Raw genomic sequence first — 21,533 nt, forward strand, 5'->3', positions numbered from 1 at the left:
GCTGGCGCCCTGCCCGGGGTTTGTTTCCCCGTCTTGCACCCTGCGTTTGTTTCCCGTCTTGCACCCTGCGTTGGCTTGGATTGGCTCCAGCAGACCCCCGTGACCCTGTAGTTAGGATATAGCGGGTTGGATAATGGATGGATGGATCATGGAAGGTAGAATACACTTTTGTTATGTTCATGTAATTGTTTTTCTGACAAAAGATTATAAAAGTCAAACCAAAAGGCAGCTTGGTACATAAACAGATCAACTTTATAATTAGAAAGTGGAACTCATTCTCTTCAAAATTGCTACACTGAACAACACTAGTCACCCACATAGATGCAAAGTTAACCAGTTAGGCTTTTTAAAAACTGTGATTAAAAGAAGTATTGAATGGAAGATTAAAAACAGGCTTGCAATAATCGGGAAAGTCCTTCAGACCACGCAGAACACACTGAAGTTAGTCTACTGGATGAAAAGGCAGTCCTGTGGAATTTAAGTGAAAGTCTCCTAGACGCCTACGTCTGAACACAGCTTTTCAGACACTGTATGGTTTTCTACACATTTTGGTCATTTTATCTTTTAGTTAAACTAGGGGGCTTTGCCCCCTGCTCGCTTTGCTTGCCAAAACCCCCCCCCCACCCCACCAAGCACTACGCGCCGTTGTGTAGAGGGGGTCTGAACGCACCCCAAGGAGACGCGGCCACTCCTCCGAAACCCCTCTTTAGCGGTGATACAATGGGAAACAAATAACGGTTGTTTTTTTTTACCTCCTCTTTGCTCGACCAGCTGCTGCTGCCATGCTGCGTGATCGTCATCTCGTGCGGTGCTTCAAATGTTTTAAAGTTACTGCCTTGTCTCTCTTCTCCCCCAGACATCCTCAAACATGATTCAATCTCTTTTCGCTGTTCCGTTATTTCACCGAGTAATATTTTCCTTTACTGTCATTTTTTTGAGACTTCCATTATCTCTAACCTGCTCTGCATGTGTATCACGGGACTTGCTTCCAAAGGTTGTAAGTATGACGTGACTTGCCCGTCTCACAGGACGTGAAAGTGTCTCTCTTCAAAAGATCACGTCTCGTCGCAGGGAAAAACTCTCGTCCCAAGTTTTTCTTTTTTATAATAGACAGACGGTTCCTGAACTGCAGTGGGCTGGCGCCCTGCCCGGGGTTTGTTTCCTGCCTTGCGCCCTGTGTTGGCTGGGATTGGCTCCAGCGGAACCCCCACAACCCTGTAGTTAGGATACAGCGGGATGGATAATGGATGGATGGTTCCTGAAGCAATAAGCACTGTTCACAGAAAGCACACCCCGAAATAATCATTTTCTTCAGTTTATCTGGTTAGAAATTGAGGTAGGCTGTTGCACCGTGTTAGCCATTGTGGATGCCATGAGAAGTTGAGCAGAATGACACCTTTTACTGGCTACAAACTACAAACTGCCTGAAGAAGGGGTCTGAGTTGCCTCAAAAGCTTGCGTATTGTAGTCTTTTTAGTTGGCCAATAAAAGGTGACATTTTGCTTCACTTCTCATTGGCTAGAGATAGGTAACCCACTATTCAAGGCCAGAAAGGAAAAGGGGAGCCCACTCTCTAACAAACAATGTGGGACTCTGAGGACGCGCACTCCTCAGCAACAGATGCATTGTTGACAGCTTCTGCAGATGTTTGGTGAGCTCTTCTCCAGCTCCAGGATGTTCAAAAGTGCCAACTCTCGCTAAATGTTCATCTGTCTTGAGGACCAGTGGTTATACTAGGTCTTCAGACCTTCCATTGTCTTCTTACCCACAAGCGCCTGACATTACCTCTCTTGTCTGTTGGTCTCAGTCTCACAATGGACTTCACTATTAGACGTAGGTAAGGCTCTGTGTTTACAGTGTTGTACATTTCATAGACAAATATTTGCCAAGGTTTATCTCTTTTTTTTTTTTTTTTTTTTTTACAATATACTGATGATACTGCACTGGTGGGGTTTTTAAAATCTGACATTTCATTCCAAAAATGTTTTAACAGTGAAACTTTAAGCATGACTAATTGGTGCTCAGATGCATTGCTCAAGGTCAGTCGTAAGAAAACATACAAGGGGAAAAAAAACAAAGAAATACATTCCAGCCTCTCAAATTAATGGAGAATGAATTGAGCAAATTACAGCCTACAAATATTTATAAATGCGGGTGGATGACAAACAACTGGTTAATTCTGACAAAGGCTGACATTCTTTACAACCATTATGTGCGCCTTTTTTCAGCACAATGTCATTTGGTCTCACCTGTGTTTTAGAAATCGTGTTTGCTCAAGATAACATGAAACTAAGTCTGAGCAGAGCCCCTGGGATTGACGAAATGCCCGTGAAAAGGCTGTAGGCAGACCGTTTAACCCTTACAGGTGCAGTTTACTTCTGTCCTATAAATTCCATCATGGAAGTTCTGGTTTGGACTGTTTAGTGTTCAGTCCACACTGTAAAGGACTTTGCATCCGCTGTAAGTGTGCTAGTGTTATTTTTTCTGTGCTACTGCAGGTTCATCTTTTTCTTGGTGTGCAGTTTTAGTTGTTACTTTATAATGCACTAGGGGGTTCCCCCCTGCTCGATTCGCTCACCAACCCCCCCGGCCTGCGCTACGTGCCAGCCACTTCGCGTCTCTGCCACTCGCATTGTGAAGAGGGGGGCTGAATGCACCCCAAGAGGACGTGGTCACTCCTCCAAAAACCCCCTCTTAAATGGCGATACAATGGGAAACAAAATGTTTTTTTTTACCTCCTCTTTGCTCGATCAGCTGCTGGATTGCTGCTGCTGCCATGCCATGTGATCTTCATCTCGTGCGGCACTTCGAATATTTAAAAGCCTGTACAGCAGCTGTCCTACTCTTTGTCTTTTATTTCCGACCCCGGGCATGGTTAAATCTCTTGGCACAAAGTCTCGTCGAGCGGGACATAACTTCTTGATATTTTTTAGTTTATAATCTAATCTGAATCTGAAAATCTAATAACATCACATTAAAGTTCAATAAATTCTGAAAAGAATGATACCAAACATTATATGTAGGTTTTAAAATAAGGCCAATTTTAAGTGTTACAAACAACGTGACATAAAAATGTCACATAAAATCGTTGTACTTTTAGGCTTAGGATTTTATATACATAGACAGTAGATTTGACCAAATGAATTTCACAAGGTGGGGGGGGAGATAAATATTAATATTGAACTTGAACGCAGACACTCCTTCAAGGTTCCAAAAGGTTTGCAGGTTAGTGCCGTTTGGGGGTGGCAAGTGGGGTGACCGCCCCAGGCCCTGCACCTAAGGGGGCCCCGCTTTTGTGTCCCATTCGAGCGGATTTGTCAAGTCATATTTTGATAAAGTCCACGTGTTATCTTGCAAAAATTTAGCTGAATACTGTAATGAGACAATCTGGTGAATGTTAACATTATTTGTATTACATTTGCGCACAAGTTTATACAGTCCACACATACCAGTAACAGCATTTGATGTAACCGGCCCAGCGTGGGGTTGGTCAGCCCTAGGCCCCGGCACACCCCGAAAGCTGTCTCTGCTATTCAACACACCATACAGGTCCAGTGCAAAAATTAATGCGCCCTGCAGTGGACCAGAGCCTCTTTCGGGACGTATTCCTGATTTGTAACCATTGTAGCTGGCACAGGCTCAGGAGCCTGATTGAAGACTGACAGGCACAATGTTAGCAGGTATAAAGACAGTGTGATAGACGGCCAAGAACCCTGCCCCGCCGGGATGCCTGGAGGAAGGAAGGATCCGGGAGAGCAGCACTTCTTTTCCCTGGGTACCCGGCCGGTCCTTGATCCCTGGGGGACAGCATTTCCGGGACACCAGGAAGTGCTGACAGACCAGGGATGGTTTATGCCCGGAGTGCTTCCGGATGCAAGGGCAGCACTTCCGCAACACTGGAGAATGCTGTCAGAAGTCCATCATCAGGCACCTGGAGCACATCCGGGGCTGAATAAAAGGGGCCGCCTCACTCCATTCGGAGAGCCGGGGTCAGGAGGAGAAAGACAGAGGTTGTGAGGGAGGAGTGGAGGCGGCCAAAGAGAAATAAAAGGACTGAGGAAGCGTGAGTGTGTGGAACCAAATTGTAAATAAACCCGTGCATTTTGGACATTGGTGTCATGTCCGTCTGTGGACGGGCTATCCATTACAACAGATAATAATGTGACTTAATTATTTGTAAATCATCATGAGGGTTAAAAAAAAAATCCAAAATATTAAAACTTGTGATATGCAAATGACGCTGAGAGTGTCCACTACTATGTAAATTCAGCCTCAAACGCCTTCCAACCGAGATGCCGTGTAACAATGAATCAGCATGTTTTGGTTTGTTTTTTTTTTTTGGTTCAATAGTCTCAAGTTAATGCAATAGGTCATGATTCAATTAGAAACCAGAAATCATAAATTCTAGACATTCTCATCAGTTATGAAAAGTAGCAGTCATACTTTATATGTGCTGGAATTTCTGATGATTCAATTCGACGCTTCATTAACCACAGCAGAGGAACACAACTGTCAAAACTGAACTGCAGCAGCAAAGAGTGTCAACTCCGAGGTAAATAAAGCACTGCAGGTAAAAATACATTTAAGAAAGATCTCTGAAAAGGAAATTCAGATGTGAAATTGTGAAATACTGTGTGATATTAAAAAACTAGACATTAAGCCCGTTACAATAACGGGCGCTAGAACAGTAGTGCATAAACATTAGTAGGAACAGTCTATATTAAATGGCAAGGGAGCTTAATATTTTTGCAAGAAGCCTAAAGTAAAATAATAATAAAAATTAAATAGAAACGTATATGACAATACAGTAACTATCTGTGGCTGTTGATTGATGTGTTGCGTCTGTTTGAAGATCTCTTATCCTGCCTCTCTTTATTTTAGCTTGTTGCTGACGCAGTGATTTTCGTTCATCCGCAGTAAGACTTGCTCTCTTAGCTCTGTGTGTTTTGGCATTTTTCTGACGCTCGCTTTCCTCTTCTTCAATACATCTATTTGCTCAGCAACGGATTTTATGTGCGCGAAAATAAATCTACTTTTAAAAGTCACCCTATTGTAATATCATGAAAATTCGTATATTTAGGAAAACCCCTTCAACGACCGACACTTTACACTTTACCGGGCCAAGCTTCTTAATCGCAAATCTGACATCCTCAGAGTGAACACTTGCACAACAACAAACACTAATCCCACCTCTTTGGGGAAGCTGGTCTCCGCGTCTCAGTACCCAATTGGATTTTTCGGGCCTTATGTTTTAGGTCTTACCTCATTTACCGAAATCCGATTGGATTGGCCGCGCGATATTTTATAGGTCCCGCCCTCACTGTCTTGTGTGACGTGTCAGGCGGCCTTTGAAGCATCTGCTTTGAAGCATCGTACCGTGACCTGCACATGTGCACTTCACCAGAAGACACACACACACGGACACATGGACGCACACGGGTTTTATTAAAGAGGATAAGAGGATACAGACTTCTAGAATATTACATACTTTTGTATTCTACTTAGTTCAAAGTTCTGCACGCGCTACATTACCGCAAAGCAAGAGGTTGGACTGACAACGAGAGCAAAAGTAATCATAACACACATTCATACACACACACACACACACACACACACACACACACACACACACACACACACACACAATGGCCAAGCCGGACTGGAGTCTTTATTTTCTCTAACCTACAAATCTATGGGGATGTGGAGAAGAACACTGGAGTACCTGGAGGGAAAAAGAAATCTCTGTACATTATTTTACAAGAGTAGTTGACTATTAGGATTTTTACACTTAGTAAGTACTAGCTGTCCCCTGCGTAATTGTGAAACAGGACAGTGAGGAGGGCCCTGCCTGGCTCCCTACTCCTGATGTCACGCTTCGTCCTCCCCTCAGCCTGCAGCCTCTACCTCAGATTAGCGCGAATATATCACTAATGCAAGTGAACTATGATTGTTAACGTGATAGGAGAAGTCACAAAACCAACTGGAATGTTCAAGCAAATTATAGAAAAAAAACTCAATCTAAATCTGCTAAGAAGTTCTCTCATTCGCTAGCTAAGCACAGGTAAGGTACACGCCCCCAAGGCTGGCCCCGCCCCCCTCCCCTCAGCCCACTGCAGGTCTCTTGGATTCGCGCAAATAAATCGGTACCAGAAGTGAACTATGACAGCACGATGAGAGAAATCGCAAAATCAACCGGAATGTTCAAGCAAATTATAGTTTTTAATCCGTGAAGTAGTTCTCTCGTGAAAAATGGACAGACATACAGATAGACAGAGTTGGATTTTATATAGAGAGAGATTTGAAATCTTTCTACACAAGTAACCTAAACTTAATGATTGGTTATAAAAAAAACAAAACACGGTGACCACTGACATTCAATTTCAAGTTGACTTCCATGTGCACACAATATACGGGATATACATTAGACACAAAATAAAGTGTCACATTTCAAGTCACAAGCAGTGGCCTTCAGTATGCTTGAGCCATTTGTTATGCACAGGATACGATTCATCATTAGGTACAAATAACGGTTCTGATTTCACTGCTAGTACATCCTCTTGTTCACCTTTTCTGTCACGCATATAGACAACAAGGTGAAAGTGCTCTCCCAAATTTTTATTTGTCCTTGTATTGGATAACTATGACAGTTCAAGCTCTTGAATGGTGAATAGAAACCAGAAAAAGTATTAACAGTAGCTTCATATTTACCGTTTTTTTAATAAGCAGAAAAAAAATCTGCCAGTCAAATAATAAAACTGGCTGCTATTTACACAAACAAACACATAACCTCCTTTCACCAACCACTCAGTACGTGGGATTTGTAAGCTTAAAAAGTATTAAAATGTTAAACTATTACAATTCTCTGACAGCTTTTGTCTTTAAACGAATTTGTAAATGATGGACACCTTTAATTTTTTTTTAATTTTCTCTTGGGGAGAAGAAGTACCAGGGTGTTGTACCGTGTTAGCCATTATGAAAGTAATGAGAAATCAAGCAAAACGACCCCTTCTATTGGCTAACTGAAAAGACGACAATATGCAAGCTTTCGAGACAACTCAGGCCCCTTCTTCAGGCGAGATATTACAGAAACTGGAGTTCCCCGTGTTTAAATACACACTAGGACAAATACAGCAATGGAAAACCTTTAAGTGAGACATCTTAGATGTAAAAAATTAATAGACCTCTCCAGGCTAAGATTCATTTAGCAAGAGAGGAGAACAATGTATAGCGTCAAGATCTTGTCTTACGTTAAGGTTTTCCATTGCTGTATTTGTCCTAGTCTGTATATAAACACAGGGAACTCCAGTTTCTGTATTCCATCTTGCCTGAACAAGGAGCCGGAGTTGTCTCAAAAGCTTGCATATTGTAATCTGTTTATTTAACCAATAAATGGGGTCATTTTGCTTGACTTCTCACTCTTGGGGACAAATAATGCACATCTACTGAAACTTTACCAATTAAATGAAAAGAAAAAAGAAAAAAAAATGACTTCTGTAGACACTATAGAAAGAGAGGCACATGGCGCTACTCGGAGATGTGGCATGTGATTGAGCGTCAGGCCAAATGAAGACAGCCCTAAAGATAGCACAGGATGCTTTGAGAATCATTTAGTGGAACTGGTTTTACAGATGAGGAGGAAAAGAAAACTTCAAAATAGTGTGTGCCAAAAGGATGACTGTGCATGAAGTTTATAAAGTGATTAGAAACATGTGCTCAGGCTTGATAACGGTTTATAAAAATACTTTCACCGATATGAAGTGATGTGCTAATACTGAATGCACAAAAAGTGGGGTGAGGACATTGTTTGCCAGAAGTGATGCTTACAGTTTTTTTTCTTTCTAAATATAACTACTGTTAGAAGGTTAAATTTTGTTATTATAGTCCAAAACACAACTTACCTTAAAAATGGTTCACTGAAGAAAAAAATGTCATGTTTACTTTTAAAAAACTACAGAATAGCAAAGAAAACATCATCAACATATTTAAAACACAAGATGCAGAGAATGCTATATAGGACACTCATCATCACACATTTTTAAAACGTCTCCTCAAACATTTTGTGTGCTGTCTGGCCACTGTGTGATACTCAATTATAGGCAGACAATGCACACAGTTTTTATTATGCTGTTAGGATCAATAACATGCATTATATTGCAGAGAATAAAATCTCAAACTGTAATGCAAACAGTCACGCTGTGCCCACTTTTTACGCATACAATATCAACATCTTTGTTTCTGGAATGTTCGAATTTATTACATAACTACGCAAAGAATCCAGCATTGCCTTTGAATATTATCATAATGGATGAAACTAAAAAAGTAAACATATTATATTATATTAATATATATATATATATATATATATATATATATATATATATATATATATATATATATATATATATACACATACACACACACACATATATATACCAGTAACGGTTATCATGAGGTGAACACACTTGACTTGAGCATTCCTAGTTTTCATCATCTTTCTCTGTACGTTTAGCATTTGTTTGCTCACAGGTTGATGGGATTGCTGCTTTCTAAGCAGCTCTTCTTCTTTTCTCCATCCTAGCGGCCCACTTCTTCTCTTCTTCCGTCAACATCTTTTTGTGTAAAAACTGATTAAGTCAGTGTTTGTGTTGCAATTACTTAGTACGTTTTCTTTAATTTTTCACTTAAGCTGGCACTTAAATCATTCTTGAGGCAGATTGAAGACTTAAGATATGAAGAGGTAGGGGAAGTGACGGCGAAGCAGGTAGGGAATGAGAACAGCGCCCATACGCATGTGCCACACGGCCACCCTGCTGGCCGCTGTTGAGAGTTGATTCTAAAATAAAATAAAAAGAGGAATAACCTTGGAGGTTAATCATCACCCCAGAAGCGGATAGCAGACATCACGTAGTATATTTGTACCAAATTTCAGGTCAATAGGTCAAACGGTTTGCAAGCTACAGGTTATTTAAAATCCTGGACAGACGAATGGACAGTCATGGTAGTGTATTATATAAGAAGATATATCTATCTATCTATCTAGATATATATCTAGATAGATAGATAGAGATATAGATTGTCACACACGTACGCATGGGAGGCAGCTAAAGGGCTTGAGTGAAGGCAGTTCCAAGGCATGCCAGGATGTGGCAGAGTGCACAGACTCTTTTTCTCCCTTTCCTGTAGACCAGGGGTCCCCAACCCCCAGTCCGCGGCCGGCTACCGGGCCGCAGCCGTCTGACAACTGGGCCGCGAGAGAACTGCTGGCAATGGAGACTCACTCAGACTTTTCAGAGCGCTTGGCGGGCGGGGCTTTGCAGCGGCGCAGAGAGAGGAGAGACACCGAGGTGACAGAGTATTACAACAAAGTATTTTTATGGCCCCGACAGTTTCCCCATATGACATGAGACTATAGAAATCACGTTACTACAAAGTACATTCAACAGATGCTTTCATTACAATGAAGTGACCTTGAAATGCTTGAACGAATCATCCACAGAGCAGTTAGATCTGTGGTCGCAGTTCAGTTGTGCACGTTTGCACAACGATCCCCAAACAGAAACATTGTAAAAAAATCTCTTTCTTCGAACTTTCCTCGTACCGTTTTTTTTTTTTTTTTTTTTGCTGTTTTTGTTGTCTGTGGTTTTCATTGATTCCTTTTGCTTATTGCTTGTCAACATTTGAAAAACATCCATTGGAATTTAACTCATTGTCACCCTCCTATAGAAACGGCAGACACGAAAAAAAGATTGCAGTGTTAATGTTTGTGATGTGCAATCTGTTGGATTGGCAAATGTAAAGCATATGTCTTTGTTATATGCAAAAAAAGAAGAAAAATCTCATATTGCAAACGTATGCGAACTGCTTAATAACTTTAATAATAATAGAAATGTTATGTAAATTGTGTATAAAACTAATCCCCCCCCCCCGACCGGTCCGTGGAAAATTTTGCATCTCATAAAATGGTCCTTGCTGTCAAAAAGGTTGGGGACCACTGCTGTAGACCATTCATGGGAGAGTCCACCTGACTCTCTTGACGTCACTTCCGGGACCGAGCCTATGGAAGGAAACCTTGCCGGCTCCAGCCCCTGTGATGTCATGTCCGGGCTCGAACCAATGGCTGAAGAACATTAGACTGATCCCTATGACCTCACTTCCTGTCTTCCCCTTTAAAAGCCTGCACCTTTTCCCTATTCCCTCAGTTCTGTCTGGACTCAGTTTTGTGCACATCAGTGCTGTGTTATTATTGAAAAGCAACTTTGCAGCCAGGATACCAAATTATACGGGTGGCTGCCCCAAAACTTTATATGACTCTGTCTCGAGTTTGTGACTATATATATATATATATATATATATATATATATATATATATATATATATATATATATATATATATATATATATAGATTATGTATATATTAGATAGACACTTATATATATATATATATACTATATATATCGTATTTACTTGTGTACCACGCGCCCTCATGTAAGATGTGCACCCTAATTTTTACAAAGAAAATCGTGAAAAAATGTTTTGCCCCATGTACAATGCGCGTTGTGATTGTATAGGAAGAGTTTAGGGCACGTTTTCCATGAAATGCCCTCCTGTTTTTGTTGCATGACAAAAGTTTTTCTTTCTCACGCACGCGCGAGAGATGGAGAGAGAGAGACAGTGCACAAGCGAGCGAGAGAGAGAGCCCAAGCAGAAGAAGTAAACATTACAGAAAAAAATTTCCTTGTGTATGACACGCACCTGATTTTCTAATGCTAATTTTCGGGAAAAAATGTGTGCGTGTTACATGCATAAATACAGTATATGGGAAATGGGAGAAGGTTTTTTCATGAGATTAAAAAAAAAAACAAAAAAAAAAACCCTTGCCTTGTCCCACGCTTGTCTGTGTTGGTGGTCTGGTGGTCCACTATATGTTGTTTTTAAATGATGTCCCTTCTTGCAGTTCACTTATTAGTGACAGTGTCTCCTCCGACACCTATCCCCATATTACAACCACTTTTTAATTGAATGGAAGGTCTTAAAGTCTAGATTTTAAGTTGAAACAGTCACATGCATGCAAAATTTCAATAAGATTGAATGTGCAGTTTTTGGGTCACCCCAAACCCCCCCCCCCCCCCCACCCCACATTACAACCTCAATCCCTGATGAAATTTTTGAAGTGTCATAACACCTGTATTTTAAGTTGGACCAACAGTAATCTACACGTAAAATTTTCTGAAAATCGTTGTGTGTGATAAGAGACAACATGCAATCTGAGGGCTGAAGTGAGGCCCTTACTGTGCAAAACAGATCAATAATATCAAACAAAACTCAAAAGACAGACACAGGGTATTACCATTTTATTCATACAAATATCAGATTCTGTATTTCAAAGACAACTTAGAAACATAAAATTTTATTAAAGGATCGTTTTACCAAAACCAAAAAAAAAGAAATCCTCTTTAGGGATAGGGCAATATGTTCAATTACAATATTGTGACACAGTTTGCATTAGAATAAGAGTTTGCATGAATTGTATAAGATGTGCTCAGTTTTAAATAACTAATGATTAACAAATATAAAATATTCAACAACAAAAAAGAACAATTCCACATTCACAAACACCCAGAGGGATGGCTATGTGTGTATTACAAATGGCTGCAACTATCCCATTTTTAAAATGTGAAGAGTGTTCCACAACACTCCAACCTTAACTGCTAATGATGCTCTTACTCTTCTGCGTTCACAAAATGGTCATGTGATTGACAAACGCTCTCCTAGTTTTAATATCCTGCCTGCACTTTTATAATACTTAATAATTTAAATTGCAAGAGCAGCACTGTTTACTTGTCACTGTGTAATGTCCTGAAGTGTGAGTTATGAATGTTTAAACCCTTTGCTGCTTTTCAGAAAATTAGCTACTTTCTCACTTGGCAAATTTTCAGAATTAGAAAGTGAATGACTGACACTGTCATTTGCATATTCGTCCATTTAATATTCATGCTAGGGCAGGTATGTGATTTGTAGGATCCTGTGCTAACTTTCTCATTAGGTCCCGTAGTGTCAAAATCGAACCACCTAAATGCAGGCCTGGTATATTTTTGCTTAATTGGAAATGTTGAGAATGATTAAGTGGTAACCTCTGAATTTAATTTAAAGCTTCAATGAAGGCAAAAACTCATTTGCCAGCAAATTAGCTGGAAAGAGAAACTAAGCTCATTGACCCCCCCCCCCCCCCCCCCCCCCCATATCATTAGTTCTTCTGGAGTGCAGCACAGCACCATAAGTTAACTGCAAACAAAACTGCTTTGAATAATGGGCTGTTTTAATTGGTTATTATTGCTTTACATACCAGCTGAAAAGTTGTCACAAGTCTACAAGGCATGAGCAGAAACAACAAGTGGCACATTACGCATCATTACTAACGCTGAAGTAATCCCTTTTAGTTGAAATGAAAATGCTACACTTGAGAGTGTTTAAAACCCCAAAACATTTACACTGCTGCTAGGTTGCAAGATCATAAAACTCTTCAAAACAGTGATAATTCTCCTTGAAACTTGGAGCCTCGGTGTTTACAACGCTCATGCATGTCTTGGCCTAAGTGAGGCTTTCACGACATTATTATTAATCAAAACCCTTTACTAGCACTCTTCACAAATATTTTATTTTTATTTTTTATTTGAGAAATGTCATTTTTCATTTGTCTGCACAGTGAAAATATAATTAATGTATTTTTTGGAAAAGGTTTATTTATGGGGGATCCCTGAGCCTATCACAAAAACACTGAGTGCACAAAAAGAACGAGGCGTGGACAGAACATACGCTCATCACAGGATACACCCATGGACCCATCCACCGACACCAGAACAGTTTGAAGTTAAACCAAACCATTCTTCTACATCTAACACACAGTAGAAAGTGAAACAACATAACGTACACAAACCAGGAGGCTATGCACACTCCACACAGACATCTGAAATATGCTGCAAGTTCTCATTAGCTGAAGTCACTGATGAAGTTTGAGTTTTACTTTTGTTCACTGGCTTGGTACAATTTTAAAGCTGTGTATGTTTTCCTAGCCCTCTGGTTTCCTGTCACATGCCAAAGACAAGCATGTTAGTGGACAAAAAAACATTTAGCCTAACCCAACATCAAGTCTGAGTGTGTATGAGGGGGCTCGAAAACAAGGTAGTGTCTCTTCCAGGATTACCGGTCGTTCTTTCCTCATAATGTAGGCTGCCAGAATAGCCTAAAAGTCACTATAATAATGAGGTGGGCTTTTTGAGATACAAAAGAGAAGAACAATTAATAAGCAAATGAATGAAGGAACGATGTTCACATATGACATTTGTAATGCTTTATGTGATTTTAAACTGCATACGCTACACCTTTGCTCGCTCAATCCCACTATGTCACTGTATAAAATGTAATGGTAGAAAACTACGGAAATACAGTAACTACATTTAACAGCAACAACACTCATTTGTATAGAATGTTTTCATGCAAATGATGTGCTTCACAAGATGAAGAAAGAAAAAAAATATATAAAAATTAGGCAATACAAATTAACAAAGAATAAAAGTAAGGTCCAATGTCCAGGGAGGACAGAAAAAACAAAAAAAACAAACTACAGAACTGGAGAAAAAAAAATACAAAATCTGCAGGGGCTCCGAGGACATGAGACCACCCAGCCCTCACTAGGCATTCTACCTACCATAAATGATCTCAATCAGTCCTCATGGTTTTCAGGCTTCACGTGGAAGAATTACATTATTAATTAATTAAATTATTATTAATTAAATTAAGTAAGAATTCAAAGACGGGAGCTGGCCTGCATTTAAGAAATCCGACTTTAAAAAACACTAGAATTTTCAAAAATTCTTAAGACTTGGGTTAGGATATTACAGATGTGCTTAAGGGAATGAATGAAGAGACAATTTTATTTATCCCAAAAGGGACATTTATTTATTTATTTATTTTAAATATAATACATAAACTAGGGGGCTCACCCACCCCCGGTTTTAGTTAACCGGATATACAAATTTTAAGAGATTGTTATTTTCATGGGAATTGTTACATGTGCATTATTTTCACTTTTACTTTAAAACATTAGTAAAAACAATATTTGGAATTAACTTTTCGTCAATATCGCATTGAATTTTAATTCCGTGGTTGGACTTACATCGTGACAACGCAATGTATAACTGCCTGTGAGTGAATATCATTTCTTTCTCTCTAATAAATAAAACGACTTTTTTGAATGTTTGTCCATGCTCTTTCTTCTTCGCTTAGGCATTGACGTGTCATCTAGAATGTATAAAATTAATGTCCTGATACAATTTATAAGAGCTGAGAGCGCAGGACGCGTGTCTGACAAAAGCATTCACACGACTGAGGTTAGATGACTGTGGTCTTGTATGAAAATAGTTGTAAGTAGGGACTTCATACCACGCCAGTGTTTTTGGAATCTTAATTCTCGCTGGCAACACGAATTAGACGATCTACAAGTCTCCAACTTAAAGTTTAAATCCGAATAATATATTCGATCTCTTTTCGCTGTTCCATTATTTCAGCAAGTAATAATTTCCGTTTGTTTGCGCTAATGTGATCTTTACTATCCTTTTTTTAAGACTTTCGAATTTTCGTACCTCCATTATCTCTAATCTGCTCTGCATGTGTACCGCGCGAACATTTTTTGAATTTTTTTTTTTTAATTCTCGCGGATACACCTCTTCATTGGGAAAAAAACACTACTTTTTTTCCCCTGATAGCAACATGAATTAGACGATCTACAAGTCTCCAACTTAAAGTTTAAATCCAAACAATATATTTGATCTCTTTTCGCTGTAATAATTTCCATTTGTTTGCACTAATGCAATCTTTCCTACCCTTTTTTTGAGACTTTCGAATTTTCACACCTCCATTATCTCGAACCTGCTCTGCATGTGTATCGCGCCAACGTTTTTGAATTCTTTACGACGTTCTACTTTGTCATCTACTCTTTGTCCTTTATTTCCAGCCCTGGGTGTGGACTCGTCTCACGGAATGTATAAGTGTCTGTCCGAGAAAATCACATCTCGTCTCCTTCCAAGATTTTTTTTTTTATAATAGAGAGATATTTTAAACAAATAAATACACAAAAGAATTGCTGAAAAGAAAAAGTTTGGCTAAAGATAAAAAGAGCAGGCACAGTGGCAGTGAGGCGTTACAAAGGCATATTGCCGTTGCAGTAAAGGCACCCCAGAAGTGTTTCTAGACAAACTTCTGCAGAATACTTTAGCTCAAAGTACTCAGTGATGGCGTATCGGAGAGACGATGTGCAGCTTTGTTTTATGTGAAGGAACTGCACAAAGCTGATGTGTCAGACTAAAGAGCATATTGCAGGTTTACTGCCCAAAGTTGAGGCAGATGCCATGTACTAAGCACTAGCAATAACAGGGCTAAGTGTCTATATAAGGTTTCTCTCCTACAAATAATCGTTTTTATTCCCTTAAACATTTTGGTTCATTCATTCATTAAAAAAAAAAAAAAAAAAACAACAGCCTATGAGAATCATATCCGGTACTGACAATTAATAGGACATGTGAGAAAAAAAAAATCAGTCATTCACTCATGGCACAGATTTCTACTCTTCGGTATACAGTAAGTTCATTTAGTGAATAGGAATCAAAAATAAGAATAAAAAACCAATAACAAATGCTATTATCATACCACTCAGTCAAACAAATCAACATGACAAAAAACAAAATCTCTGATAAAAAGCTTCCTACCTTGGCTGTAGTTTCCATGATCTTGGACCTGAACGGAATAATTGCAGCAAGTACAGATAAAAGCCAAAATATAAAAAGGACTCCAGAAGACTGCACCCCTTTCAGCCGTTCATACTGGATCAGAAATGTGGCAACTAGCTATAAAAGACAAAAACGGATCCGAGTTAGTAGTTTTGAACAAGGAGCTGGAGTGCATCTCCAACATATGAAGAAGCCAATACTTGCCACTAGAATTCTTCAAACATTTCTCTTCTTTGCATTAAATTTATACCTTGACATGCCTTCCACTGTGGCTCTGGGGCTAAGGATCTGCGCTGGTATCCAGAAGGTTGCCGTTTTGAATGCCCGTTAGGGGATCCTACTCTGCTGGGCCCTTGAGCAAACTGGGCCCTTAACCTGCCCTAGCTCCAGGGCCGCTGTACAATGGCTGACCCTGCGCTCTGATGTGAAAACTAACAATTTCCTAATACAAGAACTTGTACAAGGTGAAATAAAGAACAAACAAGCAAACCAAAAAAAAAACACTAGAATATTTCATGGTACTTGGAGTTTTTCCAACCAACACTTACATAAGGCCAACTGCATTTAAATATTGACCTTCTCTTTGGAGATTTTTAAACTTAAAATACACTGCAGCTGAAAAGGCTTTTCACCACAATAGCAGAACAGAGCTGACATTCACTTTTAAAGCATTAAGAAGTCAACTTACACCTGGAAAAGTTGTGTTTGACAGTTGACTGGCACCTTCTGTATTCTTCTATTTAGAAAAGATGACACCAAACTTCCTAGAAACAATTTACAAACCCATTTACACTCCCATATTTCAAGGCTTGTATGTCATTGTACAGGGCAACTGTAATGTGTGTGTGTGTGTGAGAGAGATGGAGGGAATGCTCTGACACCCCCACCCGGGGCAGGATTTAATTTTCCACTTGATGCTGCCTAAAAGAGACTGCAGTTTTGAATTGAATGGACAACTCATTTAACAATTTTGAAAATTCAATAAACTCGGGAAATCAGTAAGGGGAAAAAATTCTAGATACGGTAAGGTGCAACAGCTCTTTTAATATTAAAAAAAAAAAAGTCTAATAAATTATGTTGTCTTACATGAAATGAGTTGGTCTCTTGGGAACGGTATTTATTGCCATTGTATTATTGTCATAGCCATAACATACGGCCCTTCAGCTAAGCGGTATTTGCAGACAAATGACAATCATGTGATGGTCTTGATGCTTTGTGCCATAAGTTAAAAAGCACTTTGGAGTTATTTTTCATTTTTTTCCTCTCAATACCAATATAAAGAAAAAGAAATATAGGAAGTCAAAACAACTTGTAAAAATATGCAAAACGGATGTGTAAACGGTAAGATATTTGAAGCATTGGGTTTAAAAGATATGAGTGACACGTGTTTGGGGCAAAAAAAAAAAATGTTTGAATCTGCTGGACGGCTTTTGATTCTCTGATCTCATTTATTCAGCCACGTCAATGACAACACTGCATGTCCATGTTCTGTTTTAAGGCAGAGGTCAGTTTTGGAGATTGTGAACACCTTGAGGTAGCTCTGATGGGATGAGATTTATTTGAAGATGCCAAAGTCCTTGAAATGTACAGGACATTTGCTATGAAACAGTAACAAGAGTATCTGGCACAAATAATACAATATCAGCCCCCAAAGGCTTAAGTAGAGCCAATCATTTCTGTGTGTATATATTATAGACTTATTATATATACACAGAGTAGTGGAGATGAAAGATATCAAAGGGAAAAAAAACGTTGTCCTCACTTGTTTATTCTGAGTTACAGTTACCTTCTTTACGAAACAGTTGCCTTTTGCACAAAATATTCTTTCACTCTAAATCACTCTGCCCACATAATGCCACGGCATCCAAGACGGCTGTTGTATTTTGAAAAGGGATGAATTTATTTTGCTGAAAAAAACATTTCTGATCAGCCTACATTATATTTTTTTTTATGATTCACGGTGTCAAAGTAAATAATTATCACAAAGGAACGAGGCATGAAATTCAGCTGTGTTGCAAAAACATTGTTCCACCACAATTTGTTTCAATGATTTTGAAACGGATGCTAAATGCATCACTCTCTTAGGATAAACAGAATATAGTATTGTTTTAACAGAAACCCATAATGTGAACATGCATTCAATGGGCATTGTATGTAAAATTTAATTGCACCATAAGACAAATGTGCATAGCTAAATAAAAATGATCACAGGGTGCCTATTACAAAGTTACATTTGTCTAACTCTAAATTGTAATAGGTAGGGCTATTATTGACCAACTGAACTCAAGAAACGCAACAAGTCAACAGATGTATGCAGGCACTGGATGTGGCAAATGTACGTTTAATTATCCACAACAACAGTATGGGATTGGCTCTCTTACACACGCACAGGAAAAATTCCTATTTTTGAATTCACTAGAAAGCTTCTGTTAAATAATTGTGTGCAAACTCCTGAAATCCAAACTTAACTAATCACTTCAATATAAGAGTTCTTTTTGCATAACACAAAGCTACAACAATCTGTCACATTCACTACACTCAATGATTTTTAATTCATTATATGGCCCAAAATTACAATGTCACCACTTTTAAGATGTTTGGGTTTCTCAGCTGCTTAGATGAAGCACCCCTTCTGTTTGACATTTTAAATCTTTTATTCCCGTTATAGCTTTATGTAAAAAAAAGTCAATACCTAGTGAAGTGCCTCATATCAGAAAAATAAGAAGCACAAAAATGGATTGATTTTTTACTTTATCTTGACAGAACTGTTTTTAACCTTATGCTCACCAAATTCTGATTTTAAAATACTGCAGTGGTGAAGCGTGAGAGGAAGAAGAGGGCCTAATGATAGTTATTACTGTACACCTTTAAGTGCTGAGTATTGATGAAGACTGACTTGGCTTTGGTTGTACACTAACATGTTTAATTGCGAATGAAGATATTGTGCTGTAGCTCTGTAGGTTGCTTGTCCCATGCTCCTGGGCTTTGCCAACTTGAGAATTGTCCTGCTTCCATGCTTTGCCTATTAAATACAAATCAGCAGCAGTGTACAGCTCTTCTTAGTCTTGGCAGTGTAACACAGCAGTATCACTCCAGATCAGGGGTAGGTACTCAACTCTGGTCCTGGAGGGCCACAGTGGCTGCAGGTTTTCATTCCAACCAGTTTTGTAATCAGAAGGCAGGCCTAGCAGATAATGAAACTTGGTATTTAATTCTATGACTTGTTAGTGCTTTCGTTCTTACAAAACAAATCTTTTATCACATTGTATGTTTGTTTCGTTTTCTGAGAACGTTATCCATATTTGGTCCTTCCCTTCTCTCTCATTTATTTCACAACACTGGTACTTCATGATTCATGTGCACACATTTAAATGGCAGCACATTAGCTGGAGAGCTGCTAGCTACTTTGTCATTTGCACCTAATTATTAACTGATGGGTGGTTAGGAAGATGGGTAATAATTAAAACCCTTAATGCAGTGGTTTAAAACTAAAAGAGGAAATTACTAGTTTTGAATCATTGCAAATGAGTTAACTATCCATCCATCCATTTTCCAACCCACCGAATCCGAACACAGAGTCATGGGGGTCTGCTGGAGCGAATCCCAGCCAACACAGGACGCAAGGCAGGAACCAATCCTGGGCAGGGCACCAACCCACCGCAGGACACACACAAACACACCCGCACTCCAAGCACACACTAGGGACAATTTAGAATCACCAATGCACCTAACCTGCATGTCTTTGAACTGTGGGAGGAAACCCATGCAGACACATTGAGAACATGCAAACTCGCACACAGGGAAGACCCAGGAAGCGAACCTGGGTATCTTTACCGCGAGGCAGCAGCGCTATCATTGTGCCACCCTGAGTTAACTAAAACAAGGTAAAAAAAAAAAACATACTAGTTTAGTAGTGAATAAACAGGTTCTACTGCGGTGGGTTGGCACCCTGCCTGGGATTGGTTCCTGCCTTGTGCCCTGTGTTGACTGGGATTGGCTCCAGCAGACCCCCGTGACCCTGTGTTCGGAGTCAGCGGGTCAGAAAATGGATGGATGGATAAACAGGTTCTAAATCAAAATGTGGCTAAAGCAAAAACCTGCAGCCACTGCGGACCTCCAGAACCAGAGCAGAGTACCCCTGCTGTACATCTTAATCTATGCTCCAGAAAACAGAAATACTGCAACTCTTCTCCTTTGAAATAGCAAGGGTCCTACAATTGAAAGAGAGGCACTACAATGTATGAAGAAGTTTTGAAATGACACAATATCATGATGTAACTCACTTTTTAGTCATCATCCGGGCATATGTCAGGTCAGGCCTGCACTGGTACAGCACGTTGCCTCACCCAGCACATGACGAAACAGCTCAGGATCCCGGTTGGCAAGCCTCCATCAGACACGCGGTCCAGTCCCACCCTTCGGAAATACCCCTCTATCTGTCACAGCCAGGTGTTACGTGGGCATCCCCTTGGCCTGGTCCAGCCACTCGGGTCCTCAACAATGAGGATCCTTCAAGCCGGATCACCCTCGGGGAAATCACACCACATGATCATAGTGCCGTAACTGACTCTCCCTCATAATACAGGTAATGTGCCTCATTCGGGACTCCATCAGCATTCACTCGATACAAAGTCAAACCAGCAGTACCCAAGGATTCTCCGAAGAGACACAGTACCAAAGGAGTCCAGTCTTCGTCTCAGGTCACTGGATCGCATCCATGTCTCACAACCATATAGCAAGACAGGAAGCAACAGGACTCTGAAGACTTGGACCTTCGTCCTTTTGCACCACACACCCCTTTCCAGTGACCTCATGACCCCCCCATGCTCTCCCAATCTGTCTACGGACTTCATAGGAAGAGCCACCAGAGACATGAATGAAAAAAATATCACATTTACAGATGGATAGATGGATGGATAGATGGATGGATGGATACTCTACTTGACCCCACTGGTAAAGTGTTACATAGGAGACATATCCAAAAATAGGACAGCATGATCAAAATCTTCAACAGTTAATTAGGACTAAGTTATTAAAAAAATGATATCCTGTAGCAATAAATGCAAACTATTATGGCCACAAATATAGCAAAGGTTGTGAATCCAAACAACTAAAAAAGACATTCAGTCATTCAAAATGGCCACACACAGCTGTCAATGAATGCCATGTTCCAACTACTGTGTTGTTCACGACTAGATTTTTACCTTAAATCAGTACAACATTTTACAATTTAGCAACCATTCACTGTTGTATGCGCCACACTTACACAGTCCAGCAGATTCAAATTTTCAGTTCATGACTTAAAAATGAAGGCACCTGCTGCTGTGCCACTTCTCATCAGTCCATTAAAATAGGCGAGGAGTGAACACTGTTGTACCTTTTCTATGAATGATACAGAAAATAAGGATGAAGGGTCTGCACAATGACCACCTTGCTGCCAACTCTAGGTAGGAACAGCTAAACACCCACTCAGTGCCTCTTGCTAAGACAGCTTTGCATGTTTCATGGACTTATTACTGTGATAGATGGCCAGGACACCCTTTGGAGGAGAGGACCGGGGGAGTGGACATATCACCAGCAGTACCTCCCCCGGGACATGAGAGGGCAGCCCCCCTGGTTTACATCGGGGTCACGGGACTGGAGCTTAGAAGCTCAACGCTGCGTTGGCGCCTGGACAGTCCCAGAGCCGTGGTCTACAGCACTTCCGCCACACCCAGAAGTGCTGCCGGAACTTGACCGAGGAGCACCTG

At 40.0% G+C, this 21,533-nt stretch overlaps 1 protein-coding gene across 5 annotated transcripts in view; it reads right to left on the reverse strand.

Annotated features, from left to right (window-relative positions):
- Nucleotides 1-21,533, reverse strand: part of abcc3 (ATP-binding cassette, sub-family C (CFTR/MRP), member 3) — a 151,605-nt gene that overhangs the window by 76,029 nt on the left and 54,043 nt on the right. For all 5 annotated transcript variants that reach the window (XM_028819893.2, XM_051918782.1, XM_051918783.1 and 2 more), the window contains exon 4: nucleotides 15,763-15,900. In XM_028819893.2, coding sequence (XP_028675726.1) covers nucleotides 15,763-15,900 — 138 coding nt within the window. The remainder of the gene's footprint in view (nucleotides 1-15,762; nucleotides 15,901-21,533) is intronic.

This window comes from Erpetoichthys calabaricus, chromosome 14, assembly GCF_900747795.2.
Source record: "Erpetoichthys calabaricus chromosome 14, fErpCal1.3, whole genome shotgun sequence".
In the NCBI taxonomy this organism is placed as follows: domain Eukaryota; kingdom Metazoa; phylum Chordata; class Cladistia; order Polypteriformes; family Polypteridae; genus Erpetoichthys; species Erpetoichthys calabaricus.